This window comes from Ixodes scapularis, unplaced genomic scaffold, assembly GCF_016920785.2.
Source record: "Ixodes scapularis isolate PalLabHiFi unplaced genomic scaffold, ASM1692078v2 PGA_scaffold11__112_contigs__length_91849675, whole genome shotgun sequence".
In the NCBI taxonomy this organism is placed as follows: domain Eukaryota; kingdom Metazoa; phylum Arthropoda; class Arachnida; order Ixodida; family Ixodidae; genus Ixodes; species Ixodes scapularis.
Window position 1 is genome coordinate 23,553,859 of NW_024609837.1, and position 14,949 is coordinate 23,568,807.

The 14,949-nt window shown below is 45.9% G+C and overlaps 1 protein-coding gene across 2 annotated transcripts in view; it reads right to left on the bottom strand.

The window, feature by feature from the left end:
* Positions 1–310: 310 nt before the first annotated feature.
* LOC8031773 (protein Wnt-1) overlaps positions 311–14,949 on the bottom strand; it is a 58,117-nt gene continuing 43,478 nt past the window's right edge. For both annotated transcript variants that reach the window (XM_042288843.1, XM_040503157.2), the window contains exons 3-4: positions 10,366–10,631; positions 311–3,576 (exon numbers count right to left, since the gene is read on the bottom strand). In XM_042288843.1, the coding sequence (XP_042144777.1) occupies positions 3,067–3,576; positions 10,366–10,631 (776 nt within the window). In that variant the 3' untranslated portion in view covers positions 311–3,066. The remainder of the gene's footprint in view (positions 3,577–10,365; positions 10,632–14,949) is intronic.

Here is a 14,949-nt window from a genome sequence, read left to right on the forward strand (position 1 = left end):
TTAGTATACCTTCAATACAAAAAAGTATACTCATAATATATTATTTTGTGTACTTCGCATGTTAGCGGCGCGCTCCGCGCGTCGATCCAGTTATGCAACTATACTATTAGGAAACTAAAAATGTGTTTTAAGTGTAGTTTGCAAAGTGCTTAATAGAAGTACAAAATTATATATGTAGTGTATTACTGACTTTGTCCACGAAATGAATTTTGTCTTCTACAGCAAGAAAATAATGCCATTGTTCCTGGTTACTACCGTTCTTTTCATCATATAAGTCATACCACATAAACGAATTAGAAAAGGGCATCGGTAAAAGAGCAATAAATACTTATTTATTAATGTTTCTTTTCCAGCATATACAACGAACACACGATGGGAGTTTCCGAATAATGATTGCGAAGGTTGCATCTATGTGAATTTGTTTTTCCTGAACAAATACAATAAGCACCCGCTGAAACGTAAAACACGATAAAAAATTTAAAAAAAATGTCGAAGTGCGTTGTTGTTCATTGTTGAAGTGTAGGAAGTGTTCAAATTCCGCCTAACGTCAAGCTGAATCTACCCTATTCCAGGCGTGCTTCCTATAAAATATTCTGGGATGTTACTAGACTATTTATAACGCAAGAGTTGAAATGCTCACTAAGGAAACAATACAAACAACATTGGCATGCCACAAGCTTGATAATCCAGGTCCGGCTATGGTTAAAAAAAAAATAAAAACCACCAAAAGCTAGATTACTCTAAACAAACACACAACGAAAGTGACTTTCACAGCACGCATTTCAATTTTTGATCATTCGCTACATAAATTTAAAAGAAGATTATGACAGCGATTCAGGATGTTCACATTTGCAAACAAAACATTGAACAAAATGCAGACAGTCGAGATGTACAATGTCGCACATGGCACTTGCTCGTTCGACATGAAACAAAATAACTTAAACGATGTTCGTAATGGTGCTTTGGAAGCGAGAGATGATACATTTCATTTGTTTAATGGCAATACTTTCTTCTCTTTTTTTTCACTTTTCACACGCACATTGAGTGGAAATAGTGGGCGTTCTAGTTAATATAAGTCTGGCCGCATTTGGCGCGCCAGCGCTAATGGACTCGCTCATTTCCCTATGTCTCACGGGTAAACATTGTTGATCGTCGTGAATTTATAACAAAGTGATGCTTAATAGGCGTCTGCAAAAGCATCCCATCGTCTTAAAAATAAAAAAACTAGGTTTTTTTACTTTTTAAAAGTTCTTAGAAAATAATAAATTCGCGTATCTATATAAAAAAAGTTAATATAGTTATTGACACGTCAAGAAACGCAGAACCTGGCGAGTTCTTAGCGGTTTATTGACGCTCCCTAGCCAATGAGACTGTGAGATTGGTTGATAAGAATGTCGAAAGCAGCCAATCACGAAGCAATAAAAGCGTGAACCGCGCCCTCTATTTCTTAAGCTGTTCGTCATTGTACTTCACGTTGTTTTCATGACATTAACATGACTCAACGCAATACGGAATCACACATTTCAGTGGGTATGGAATTTGTAAATACATAATACGCGCAAAATAAATCATTTTCGTTCGAAAAAATTTACTCTGGGAATTGGAAACAATGCTGCATGGTGCTTATGTTATGCGCGAAAGTTGAAAATTACTCGAGCTCTATGCATATCCAGTTCCTAATAACATTTTAGGCTCCTAATTTTTGTTTTCTGTTAACATCTTCAACAGTCGTTGTCTGTTTTATAACAAAACGCACGAGGTGATGTGGTAACATTGATAAAAAAGTAATGACGGGTGACCGGAAAGGTGTGTAATTGTTATCTACAGAATCAAACGCAGTAACGTGTAGACTAGGAAGTATTATTTCCTACTCGTTGTTGTGGTGACCTCACGTCCTCGTCGTAGTAGTTACAGATAAAAGCTGTGAGAGAAATGAGGTCGGAATACCAACTACAAAAATAAACAGGTGTCGCGATTTTTGTTCTACCGACAGAATACTTTCTATAGGCTTTGCGAGGACACAGCCCTACAAAGCACCACGACTCAAAATCAAGTTTAGGGCAACAAAAAAAAAAAAAAGTGAAAGCATTGCCAAAACACACAGGAAGCTGTACAGAAAGTATCCATAATAAGTTAACATGCGTCCGAGTATTGCGAAGCGATGGCTAGTCTTGGCTTAGCTTTTGCCTAAAACGAAAACGTTTGCCAGTCGGGCAGCATAGTAGCTTGCCGGCTGTCTAGCGTGAAACTGACCCCCACTTTGTTCAGGCACAAATAGACAATACACGGGTGCAAGCTCAATTCAATGTTCTACGCGAGAAGTCCAAAAGAGCACTAAGAAAGTGATATTGCAACCACGCGCACACACAGTTCGTAATAAAACGAAGACGTCATTCGGTTTTTTTTTTTGGCTCCACGTTTGTCTGCATACCGCGTTCTGCAAACGTATACGTCAGCAACAATGTGTATGCGCGTGCGCATGCTTTAGGAACTGTAACGTCCCGCGTTGGTGGCTCGAAGCGTTGGTGGCTTTCGAGCGTATAAGATTCTCTTTCCATTCAAACTGTACTCTTTTCTCACCTAGCAAAAGGCACTCTGTCGTCGGAAAGGCCGAAACACGCCTCGCCTTTGAAGCACGCTCCACGCACAGTTTGGTCGTTCAGGCAACTGCGGTTCGCAAGCCCTAAATATTGAAGTTCCAATATCACAAGTTGTCTTAATGCGTTTTCCTCGTCGCCGAATGCACAAGCAAACCTCAACGTTCCCGCGCCGTCTTTTTCCACTAAAGCTGCCGACTCGGCCGGATCTTTTATGACGTCAAAGTCACCGAGGTTGGAACATCCCAGACTCAGAACCGGGCACGTCGCTTGGGCCGTTGAATCCCGGATGGTCCCCCAAACTGGACCAATGCCACCGCTGACTTGCCGCGCTACCACACACTGTGTGTGCGGGAAGCACTCATCAAGAGATCATCTCGACCAGTTAGTGTCCCTACTTCCGTCCACACACGCACACACACACGCACACACACACGTCCGAAGAGCGCGCGACACCCCAAGACTTCTTTCAGAGACAGGTGTGCACAGTACGCCGGATCTTGCACACTTTACACTTGACCTGGCAACACCAATGAAACGTACAGGCGCACCTCTCGAGGTCCTCGCGGACCTCGGTGCGATGTCCCCGGCCGCAGCACATTGACTCGCAGCCGTCCACGCCCGGAGACGACTCGTTGCAATGGCGTCCCCGCGTGCCCTGGACTCCCAGCCGCGAGTTGGGTACGCAGAAGTCCGGTGAGTTCTCGAAGTAGACCAGGTCTTTCCTGGTCGGCGGCTTGTGGTCCGGATAGAGGGGCTTCAGCTGGAAGGACCTGGCGTGTCCCTTGCGCCGCCTGCTCCGGAAGCCTCTGAAGTTGCCCTGGTTGCTGACCAGGACCTTGGAGGCGCCATCGAAGCGTTCCTTGAGCTGGTTGCCCACGTCCCGGAAGGAAGGCAAGCGCATCCAGCATGTCTTGACGGTGCAGCTACCGGACATGCCGTGGCACTTGCACTCCCTCCTCGTTTCCGTGGTCACCTGCTGAGGGGCGGGAATTCCGACTGGACGTTAGGGTCGCTCTTCGACGTCCATCGTGCGAAATAGCGATTGCGGATTACATACAGCGAGGCAAAGAATGGCGATTCACTGAGCTCTGAACACACGTGCGACTTCTGACATTACCCAAACGAGAGCGCATGCTCAGAACGAGTCCGACACTCCAGCAGACGAAGATGGCAGCGCACAGAAAACGGGTAGTTGAACGGTCTGCAGGAACACGCGGATAGTCCACGAAAGCCCCAAAGATGATTTGTCTATTGGACAAAGTCAACCATTTTCGACTATACACGTGCGCAAGCATTTCATTCGATGCGTGGACAGGGACTTGGTGCCACGTACAGAGAGTGTTCACTAGGCGCCATATTTGTGCGCACCGTTCACCGGGCATGCTCTCAGAACGAGCTCACACTTCTTGGTTCCCAGGACGGGCAACCTTGATGGCATGGAATGCACGTTGCAAGAACATCGAGGAAGCTCGCCGTCAGCACGCTCTGTGCAGCTATGCACTCAGTTATGGCGGCTGTATTACACTTTATGCGTCGAGAAACTGAAAGAGAGAGAGAGAGAGAGACGGTGACGAAAGTGCGTGGTATCGTCAGAACGCGGCGCTCTAGTTTTAATGATGAGTGGGTAGACCTAAAACTACATAGCTGCCTTTGTCTCCACTGTGCTCGTCCAACGTGTTAGGACGCAGAACGCTGGCGTCTGGCGTTTGGCTTTCGCATTCGACAAGTGAAGTTGGAGACAAAGGAAGCTAGCTATAGGTCCCTACCCACTTCTCTCTCTCAGTTTCTCGGCACTGTTCGTAGCTTATGTTTACGAGTCATGCTTCGTGGTTCGTACTTCTGCGTTCTTATCGACTAATGGAGCAGTCTCATTGGCTACGGATTGATAATAAGTTGCTCGGGATTTGTGCTAAGCGCGGCGCGCTCAGTTGAGAACACGATAATGTTCTCATCTCATTGGTGTCGTACGCTATTTCCTTGTCGTCTTCCGAAATTCAAACGCATAAGCAGTGCACGAACGTGGACAACGCATAATGCGGGAAAATTCGAACAATTATACACTCTAAAAAATGCCTGCGCGTCCACTTACCCGCAAAACACTCAAAGAGCCAATATCTGCGATCTACGAAATCACCTCAGCGAATAATGAGACGGAGCATCTGTTTAGACCTAAAAATTAAGTCTGCGCTGTAGCATTACGCAATGCAAAACGTCATGCTTGCATTGCGTAATGCCACAGCGCAGACTTAATTTTTGAGGTCTAAACAGATGTTCCGCCTCCGCATTCGCTGAGCTGATTTCGTAGATCGCAGAGATTGGCTCTTTGAGTGTTTTGCGGGTAAGTGGACGCGCAGGCATTTTTTAGAGTGTACAACGCGTCAGACAGACGTTAGACAGCTGCAGATTGTAGGGCCAAAATTATATTCGGACGATTGGTCCGTAGGTTTTGACAATCACAGAGTATACCTGGTATCCTATAAATCTGACTCCCAGTCACAGATGACTGTTATTCGCAATTTATGTGGCGTAACATAATGAGATCTGTGTTCTAAACATGGCCGTCTTTGCTTGTCAAAGCCTTTCTTCTTTTCTGTGGCCTCGGTGACTTCGATGCAAAATGCTGGTCTACGAGTTCCCACTTTGAGGTTTCGAACTTCGAACCCCTTTGGGGTGCCCTAAATTTTACGGAGGCCTATTGCAGTGGTGTAGCTAAAAGGTCCTCCAAAATGGTCCTCCGTTCTATGCCGGGACGTCCCGATGCTCATTGATTTTAGTACATATATGCCCGAAAACTTCATTTGCTCGACCTAGTAATAACTCAAACTGGCATGGCAGAGTAGTTGAGGCTTGCCTGCATTAGCATCAATCTGTCTGCTGTGAAGTGTCTGTATATCTTAATATACCCAGAGAAGTCTAAGTTAAGTAACCTTTTAGCAGACCCATTTTTCGTCTTTCTTGTACGCTGTCTTTTCTCTGAGAGACATAGTCACCTGCCCGCGCCCATTATCATTCTTCCAAATAAATAAATAAAATAAAATAGAAAGAAGTCTCGCTTCGACTTTCCATAAGATGTGATAGCAATTCATGGGAGGGAAATTTCATGGGAAACTGACATCACATGACTTGTCACGTGGCACGCTGAAGTAACATTAGGTAACGTGTCATTGCGACGTCGCGTGGTCAGACCAACACGAGCAATGACGGCCCGCCGGGGGATCCCTTATAAAGCCGTCGCTTGAAAAGAAAAATCATACAAAGCTATTAGCAACAATACTTGTCGTCGAGTACAAGGCGACTCACGCAATGTCGACCTCCTCCGAAGGCACGAAGCTTCTTAAAATAACGACACGAAATTCCACCCGAATAAAAGAGTAACTCGTGTCGGGTCCCATACCTGTGGCTAACTCACGTAAGATAAAAAAAATAAATGAAGTCAAGCGGAGGCAAAGGGGCTTTCTCTTTCCCCGAGCAGAAGACCATAGTCAGCCGAGCCCACCGGGGGGTCAGCGCGTAAAAGGGAAAGGGGAAGAACCGGGAGCAAGAATTCGGTGACACTTTGAGTTATGGGCCTGCGGCCGGCCAGGCGTCTCTCGGCGGGTCCGCGGGGGTCCCAGCGGCGAAACGCTGGCCACGGGAAGCGTCCCGCTGCTTCCGAAACTCAATCCGTGATTCTTCATGTCCCCCCGGCGCAAGGAGGCAGATAAAAGCCCCCCATTTGGACGGAAACCCGCTGGGACGCTTGACCCGTCTCCGGGGTGGCGCTGGCGTCGCGGTTCCTCCCTCAAAGAGGCCTAGATTACGGAGTGCTTCCAGCTGCTCGATATTGGGGGTCACGTGGTTAATGGACGGCGTTTGCAGCACGAGGAGGTGGCACCTCCTCCTATCCACTCGCTGTTCTCCTCGCCACCCGACAACATGGCGCGTGCGTACTTGCGACCAATTTCCGCTAAAGGTGGTCCGCCATTAAATTGCAAACGCTCGCCATGGTTTCAGTTGCTTTCTCTCTTGAATCAAGGCTTTCCATTCCTTCCGTGTTCCTTCACCCTCGCTCCCCTACCCTCCCCCCCCCCCCCCCCAAAAAAAAAAAAAATGTTGGATTTTTAAAATTTGGATGTTGTGTGGCTGGGTTTGTTGCGTTCTTCCACTTTGACGCGTCTGTTTTAACGTGTGGAGTTGGCGGAGCTTTTGCGTACCTCACATCGCACGTAAAAATATGCGGAACTATTGCAGGTGTCTCGGTCGCCTCCTTTGATTATGCTATGGGAAAACCCCTCGGAGCACAGGTATCTTCTATTTGATGAACCGTTATTTAGTTTTTTTGGTTTTGTTGTTTGTTGTACCTGAGATATAAGGGGATAGATGCCAGAACGTATGAAACAATACGATAAAATATAAATTCGCGATGTGGGTCTATTCCTGCGAAGCAGCTGGAAGTTCTTCTCTATGCTTCAAATATTCTACGTTGTAAATTGAGCTCTATGAATAATAAACAGTCGTGATCCAGACGCTTTTAACTTAAAATTTAAATGGGAAAACCTAGATTTAACCGAAGAAGTGTGCGCGGAAGCGGGACGTTATCTTTTCACATTCACCGTGAAGGCTTGACTCCAGCTAAAAATATAAACCTTTCTAAAATGATTTCCTTGATAAACATTCCAAAACTTGCGAAAATTAACTAAGCCATTCGTAAGGCTATATAAATTCTTATAACATGGTATACACGTTATAGTCTGTTTATTAGACCGATGAATACAATTCATTTCTACTGGGGTTTTCACTTCCAGGCAGTTTTCAAAACCAGAGCCCCAATTTGAATTTTGTAACAGGCCCCTTTAATAATGTTTAGCGTTTTTGTGAGATGTGGAAAATAAAAATATTGAATGTCAAATAAAAAAAGAAACTTAACGAAACTTAAAAGTCTATTTACTCTTAGCTGGTTTTCAACTTCTGTAGTTCTAGGTTTGTATTTTTCATGGTGTTCGCTGGTAAACCATTGCCCACTACTGGCAAAATCTTTGCTGGGTGGTTTCATTTCGAATAGAACAGGGGCCTGGGGGTGGGTATCTTTTATTTGTTTGAAAAACATTTATATTTTAACACCCTTTCAACTATAACAAGATCACATTTAATTTTTTTTAAGTATTTGTTTTTCTACAAAAATTGTGGAGTGGAGCAGGGTGAAATGAGAATTTATGCTGCTTGATGTTTGCACCTAGTTATTATAAATAGGTAAAAACGAACACACTTACAATAATTTTTCTTGTAAATGTATGACGGATGGTCTATTTCGTCCTCTAAGCTAAATCACATTAACGTATTTAATGACAGAAAAAAAAAGAAGCCAAACGTCGCATCTTTGACGTTTTTGTGGCATATTTAAAGCCTTGTATTTAAGAAGTCATTATATATTTTACTTATTACATACTATATGCCTATAGGCCTATATATGTTCTATCGACTGGTACCACTTTAGATTAATTTGTTGGAGCAAAATAATTTATATAAATTTCAAAATTCCATTAAAAAGTAAATTTAGCCCATAATTTGAGCGTTGTGTTGTGTTCGTCCCCTTTTGTGTTCCTGAGTCTCGGGTTTTATTACCATGAATCATCACCAGCTCGATTGTTTTTAAAGTATTATTGCAATTTGAGCCCACATTATTGAAAAGTTTTTTTTTATTATTCTTTACTATTGTACCCAATGATAATAACGTTTTGTGCGCAGAGTCGTTTTTTTATTTTTTATTGCGTTTTCTGTAAAAGCACCTACACACGCATACATGCACCCGAATTGGTAAAAGGATAGTTTCGCAAGTTGGTTTTACTGCCATGTTTTTTAGCCTTAAATGCCAAGGGCAGGGGGGTTGGAGCTGCTTGGAAGGTGAAGAGGCGACGGAGAGAGTGAGCTAGAAATGTATTTATTTTTAAGTATCGCTTGCCTCGGCCGAGGCTCCAAATAAGGCACCAAAACGTCAAAGATGCAATGTTTGGCTTTTTTTCTTCTTAATTTTTGGTATTAAATGTGTTAATCAGGTTTTGTTTAAAGGAAACAAATAGTCTATGTGTAATATATTTAAAAAAAACTGTGAGTGTTTTCATTCTTATTCAATTATAAAAGCTGACAGAACTGGGAACAAAAAATAAGCATCCTCACCTAGATCCACTTCAGAAGTTTTGTGGAGAAAAATAATCAATGAAAGAAAGGGGTTTTATTCATTCCAAAAATGGGGTTATAGTATAACTGAAATAATACTTAAAAAACAAGCGAGCTGGTGATGATTCATGGTAATAAAACCCGAGACTCAGGAACACAGAAGGGGACGAAGTATATCATCTTTTTGAGTCGATCACGCGTGCTCGATTTCAAAAGAAATCACCCTGCTGTGTCTGTGGTGACATAATTGAAACGTTAAACTTAAAAACCTTTAAAAAAATAAAAAGGGGGGGGGTTGATTGGTTTTATTTTTAGTGTTTGTGCATATAGTATCTCAAAACCTTTCAAGAAAAAAAAAAAAAAAAAAGGGTCTTTTGGCCGGTTTTATTTTTAGTGTTCGTGCATATGGCGCGTAATTTGCTCGCTTCCCGAAGCGGCGAACATGCGCGTGCTTGGCTGAGGAGATCGCACGCTGGGCTGAGGACTCGTAAGTATCGGAAGGGTGCAATTCATTGCATCACAACGTCAAATACCTGGAACCAATATTCCGTGCATATATGCTACAACTCTGCATCACTATATCTTTATATTTTCGTTATGCGAGTCTTCACTCGAAAACGGCTCAGACCTTTCGGAAGTTTTATTGAAGCGAATTTTCGGGGTTGCCTACAAAATAAGCGAGACAGGCAACTCTGGCTGTGTGGGGATTGGTGTTTGTTTCCATCCACCCGGGCAGGAATCGTATGTTTGTCTTTTTAAATCTAGATTAGGTGGCGCAGGCTACCGCCCCTTACAAAGGGTATAGCCATTAACATCCGTTCATTCATCCATCCATCCATCCGGTGGTCGAGTGTGTTAGCGCACCGCAGCTCGGGAGCCCGTGGAGCGATAGCTTGCGCTGCAGAACCAAAGAGGTTTAGGGTTTAATCCCCCATGCCTTGTCCGTTTCAATCTGGGTTGTCATCGTACCGGCGTGCGGTCGTGTATACTACAACTGCGTGATTCACTTAAAGGGATGCTGAACCGAAATTTGGAGCTCCCAAAACGATGCTGGAGCAATAGGCAAGACGCTGAAAAAAAAAAATCGATCATACAGCGATATCTCTGACAGATAACCGCATTTTTGGAGAAAAACGAGGCCGACCAGACACGTGACTTTGCGATTCTCGCGCCCTCTCCTCTTCGGGGTTCGTCTACATGAGCAGGTTAATCGAAGCGAAAAGGAGAGAAGCGAGGCCGCTTCCCCTGATTCTCAACTGTTCGAAGAGAATCGTGACATCCCATTCCGCGTTTGATCGCGCCCTTCTTCTTTACGAAAATACGGCCATCCGTTGGAGATATCGATGTACGAGAGATGACTTTGGAGCTCGTCGCGTCCCATTCAACGCTCTCGCGGCCTCGTTTCGCGAAATCCAAATTCGGACCTCATGGCTAGCGGTGCGTGCTGTCCCGGCTGAATGTCTCATCTACAGCGGAGCGAGCAGACGCCCGCATAGCACTGACAAACTTCACGCTGTCTAAGGAAACACGCAAACCAATTACTTTACCCCTGACTCAAACGTCCGTCACCGTTATTAATTATTAGTGACGTCATCGTGGAGTGTCCACTAACCAGGCGCCCCGCCTCGTTGTTGTGGAGGTTGATGACGAAGCGCAGGTCTCGGCCCCTCTCGGCGGCGTCCACGAAGGCCCTGGCGAACTTGTAGCCGAAGTGGACGTTGTCCGAGCAGCCTCCCCACTCCCAGTCGAGGCCCGACGGCCCGCGCTGTCGGTAGTCGCACGTGCACGTGTCGATGGCGCCCTCGCTGCATGCCCGCGAAACCGCGTGCGCCACCCCCGCGCTCGTGATGGCGTACACGAACGCAGTCTCGCGGCAACCTGCATCGGGGCGGAGAACGGGAAAGGGGGTTATGACTGAGCACGAACCCGCCTGGGCCAAACACTTCGCCTAGGTGAGAATAAGGAGAATAGGGCTTCTATTTCCTTTTAGGGGTAATGCAAGAAGGGGGAAAACCAGGACTAAGAGCTGTTGTTGCATGCTTGACGACATCCTGGCGCTCTGGTACACTTCAGTGGAAAAACAGCAGGGTAAACAAAGACAAGAAAAAAATAAATCATAAGTCATCCCCAAGCGTCTTTGCCTTTTTGGGTACACAACACGAATTTATAACGTTTACAAACGCGTGCGCCACACCAGCTCAAACGCGACCGGGTATACTGGCCGTACAATGTCGCCTTCCTGTCTCAACTCATGCGGACACCTAAGAGAGTCTTCTGCCTGATGTAAAATAAAAGATGTATTGAGGTAAACGTGTTGCAAAAGAACAAGTACTAGTAGAAGGAAAAGGGCAGGACAAGCACTGACTAACTAGTCACGTTTAATGTCCTCTCTTTCAACTATATTCCTTGCCCTTTTGTGCCTCGTTTATTCAAATACGTCTAACCAACTAGCCCGTCAGTTGGTTTTGATAGAAACTGTACACATCGGTCTTAACCAGCCTGCAGTTCACCTTAAGTGTAACTAAGCCTTCATGAAAGATGCACTATGAAATCACTAGGTAAGCCATCTCCAGGTTGCTATGTTCAGAAACAAGACGACGTGCATGTACAACAAACACCACAGGAAGGACCCAACATCACATCCGGCCATTAAACCCAACGACACTCGTGTCGGTATAGGTGGGACACTGTCAAGGGCAGAAGGCCCCTCTACCTCCGTTCCACTTGTGGGACTAACGCGGCAGGTCTGTACCAGGCGCAGACAAGACCTCTATTATACCGACTCGTCTTGGAAGCTCGCCCCACGTGGTCAACTTTTCGCGAACGTACGCATGTACACCCGCAGTTCGCAGGTAGCACTACGCATATACTTCTCTCGGGAGAGTCGCGGAGGAAGACCGGAGTTTGCGCTAAGGGCGTCGCCCTAGACAATCCGCGTGTGTGTGTGTGTGCTCTAGGGGTGGATGATATGTCTGCGGATGACGCGGCTTCGGCGCGCGGTTCAGTTCCTCTGGGCATCGCCAGCGGGGACCTGCCCTTTGAGTGCGCACCTGTTTGCGAGTGCCCCTTACATATATACGACACCGGTGGGACAGGCGAAATCCGGGAAACCCGGGGAATGTGGGAGATTCTTGAGCGAGTTTGGAGTTTGGGTGGATGCGCAGCAGCTTTCAAAGAGCGGTCGCGACTCCCGCGGAGTCACCTGTATACGCGCTGCGCTGCGCGTGAGCCTTGTTAATTCTGGATACGTGTTCGCAAGATAGTAACGTAAAGTTTGCGTTTAAGTATATGTCGTAACCTCTACGAATAAAGTGCCTGCGATAAGCGCGAGCTTGTTACCCTCCACCGGGCTTTGGCTCCGTTGTGCGTAAGTACTACCCACGGTGTAGTACTACCAAAGGCAAAAAGCTCGCGCATCATGCTTAACCCATCAATGACCACAGACCTTCCCAAAAAGGGCTCCTGGTCGCTTCCATTTTCAGTGTTCGCGCGTATGGCGCATGATTTTCTCGATTACCGAAGCGACGAACATGGGCGTGCTGGGCTGAGGAAATCGCACGTTGGTATGAGGACTTGTAAATATTGGAATGGTGTATAGACGCATGGACACTGAAAATGGGACCAACCAGGAGCCCTTTTATTTTGGAAAGATCTATATACGATCGCAAGCAGGGCATCTGGCCGCCGCCATGTCTCTGCTCGTGAGGGCAAGTAAGGTGCAATTACAAGCTTGTCCGAGCTACGTTCACGCACACGCTGCACATGCTCCGGGTGTACGTGCGTACGTTCGCGAAAGGTTGACCACGCGGGGGGCCTCACTGGTGCCCCACCAGTGAGGCGCCATGTTTGCAGTTGTCTATAGATACATTTTATGTATCGTGGATTGACCTGATGAGTCAGTTTTTAGGAAGTCAAAAGGCGGCGAAGAGCAGCACAATAAACCGAAAGACTCCATTTTTTTTTCTCTTTTTTAGCCATACGTACTTTGCCATGTATTGTGATTGTCGTCACTTCCTAAAGACAATGCGAAATAGCAACAAACTTCTAGGCTGCTCTCTCCCAGAAGACTACTTGTGTTTCAACCTTTTCCTAGAGTCATTGACTACCTAAGAGCAAAAAGGCGCATTTTTCTGCCGCTTCGCGATAGGTGGCGGACTGTTCGTATTAATTGACGTTGCGATCTGGTAGGCTTCTCAGTTGTAATAGGATAACTAGGTCTGATCAGCTCGTATCCCAAATTACTCTTTAAGATTTCTTGTCAGCATATACAGATACTCACTCACAGTACGAGGCCCTATACAGTTAGTAGCACGTACGACCAATCGTTGGACAATATGTTCTTTTTTCTTTCGCCACTAATGTATACATTGCCGTCAAAGGCTCTATAGTGTGACGGTATTCAGTCCACCAACTGTAAGCTTTTGATGATCATCACTGCTTATGTATACGCATGCTGTGTGTGTGTTCATCAACGAGGTAGAGAGGCTTGGAGCGATAAACTGGCAGCTGAAAGTAAACTCCAATCGGCCGACGCCATGTTGCGCATTTATGACCACTAGACACGTGACCTTATAGTTTTAGGTCTAGATTTTAACGAAGAACCATCACGTGTCTAGTGGTCGAAATTCTACAACATGGTGGCAGCCTGGGGGCACTCTTGCTTGGAGAACTGTTTATCGCTCTAACCCCTCTATCTCGTTGGTGTTAATGCACTTTTGACGACCATCACTGCAGCTTCATGCTGTGTGTCTGTGTGCTCATAAACTGTTGTCAGCGTTGTTTTTCTTTCAGTGTGCCGAAGTCAGTTTTCAATTGTTAACCTGATTCTACGTTTTATTATCGACCACGTAAATAATGACGTCACAACATGGAGCTCTGCTCCAAACAAACGGATAGGCCGTTGTTTAAACAGATGCTTGGGCGCTCAACGCAAGGTTAAACATTGTCTGATAAAAAAAATAAAAAAATTGTGAACATTGTGTTTTCTCAGTATCTAATCATGCATGCTTCTTCAATCGTCTCATTAACATGAAGCGATGACAAAAGCCCGTAATAAAGTTTCCCTATCGCTTTTGCTTTGCTACAAGCTCCGCCTTCAGCGCGAGCTTACTGGCTTCCACTATGCTTTGGTTGTGCGTGCATGCACTTTCACACTTGTGTCAGCAAGGGCAGAAAGCTCGTGCTGAAGGCGGAGCTGCTAGTCTCAGCTTAATGGTGAACGGAGTAGGTATAGCAGACGACATGATGGCTTCGCGGCTTCAGTGGTTCTTTCTGATGGAGTACGCGACTGCATTCAATGAAGTTGTTGACGATCGACGAAACTTCTATTCTCGGGGTGAACGCTCTGGGGGATGTCGGAAGCAAAGAGTGCCCGTACATTGATTGACGCTCCAGGTGCGTGAGCGCGCGAACGCCTTCCCGTGGAGCTCGCTTCCGCAATATTTGAGAAGGTGAAAACACTGTGAAGCCGAATTACGTACGACGGCGACGTGAACTGTCTCAAGGTCGACGTGCAGGCCAGCACACGTTTCGAGGATTTCTGACAGCTCAGTCGCTTCAGTGCACATTTGTGTGATCAAGCGAACTCTCCGTAACACAAACACACACACGCGCACACACACACGTACACACGCCCGCACGCACGCACGCACGCACACACGCACACACACGTATATGACTTACCTCATGTTATTATTCAACTCCTTCGCTATTTGGATATATGGGGCCTGATTTAAAACTGTAGAATCAGTAGAATTTTTTTTTTCTCAGTGTGATGGTTTCAAGCAGGTACAAAACGCACACTCATATTGAGAGCCTGAAAAACCAAGTTCGGGGTCCCAAACCGCTCATGTTAGAGTCAAAATAATTGCCCCTTCATTACGACCGCACGTCCGCTGTAAAATAAACAAAAAAAAAGGAGACCCGACGCTGCTTCAATATTGTCGCGAAATCGTGCTCGCGCGAGTGTTTTGTCTAGCTTCACTTTATCTGACAGTTCGTTCATCTCCACGGAACGGCTCATGATATTCTACCGGAGTGGGGGAGTGTGTGTGTGTGGGGGGGGGGGGGGGGGGGGGGAGGGGGGCGGCAAATGGGGGCGAACGTGAATGAGTAACGCTACACTTAGTTTCTAGAACCCCGCGTCGAGATGTTTTGATTTATGAATGCGTGCTTTTGGGATCTCTACTTCGGAGGT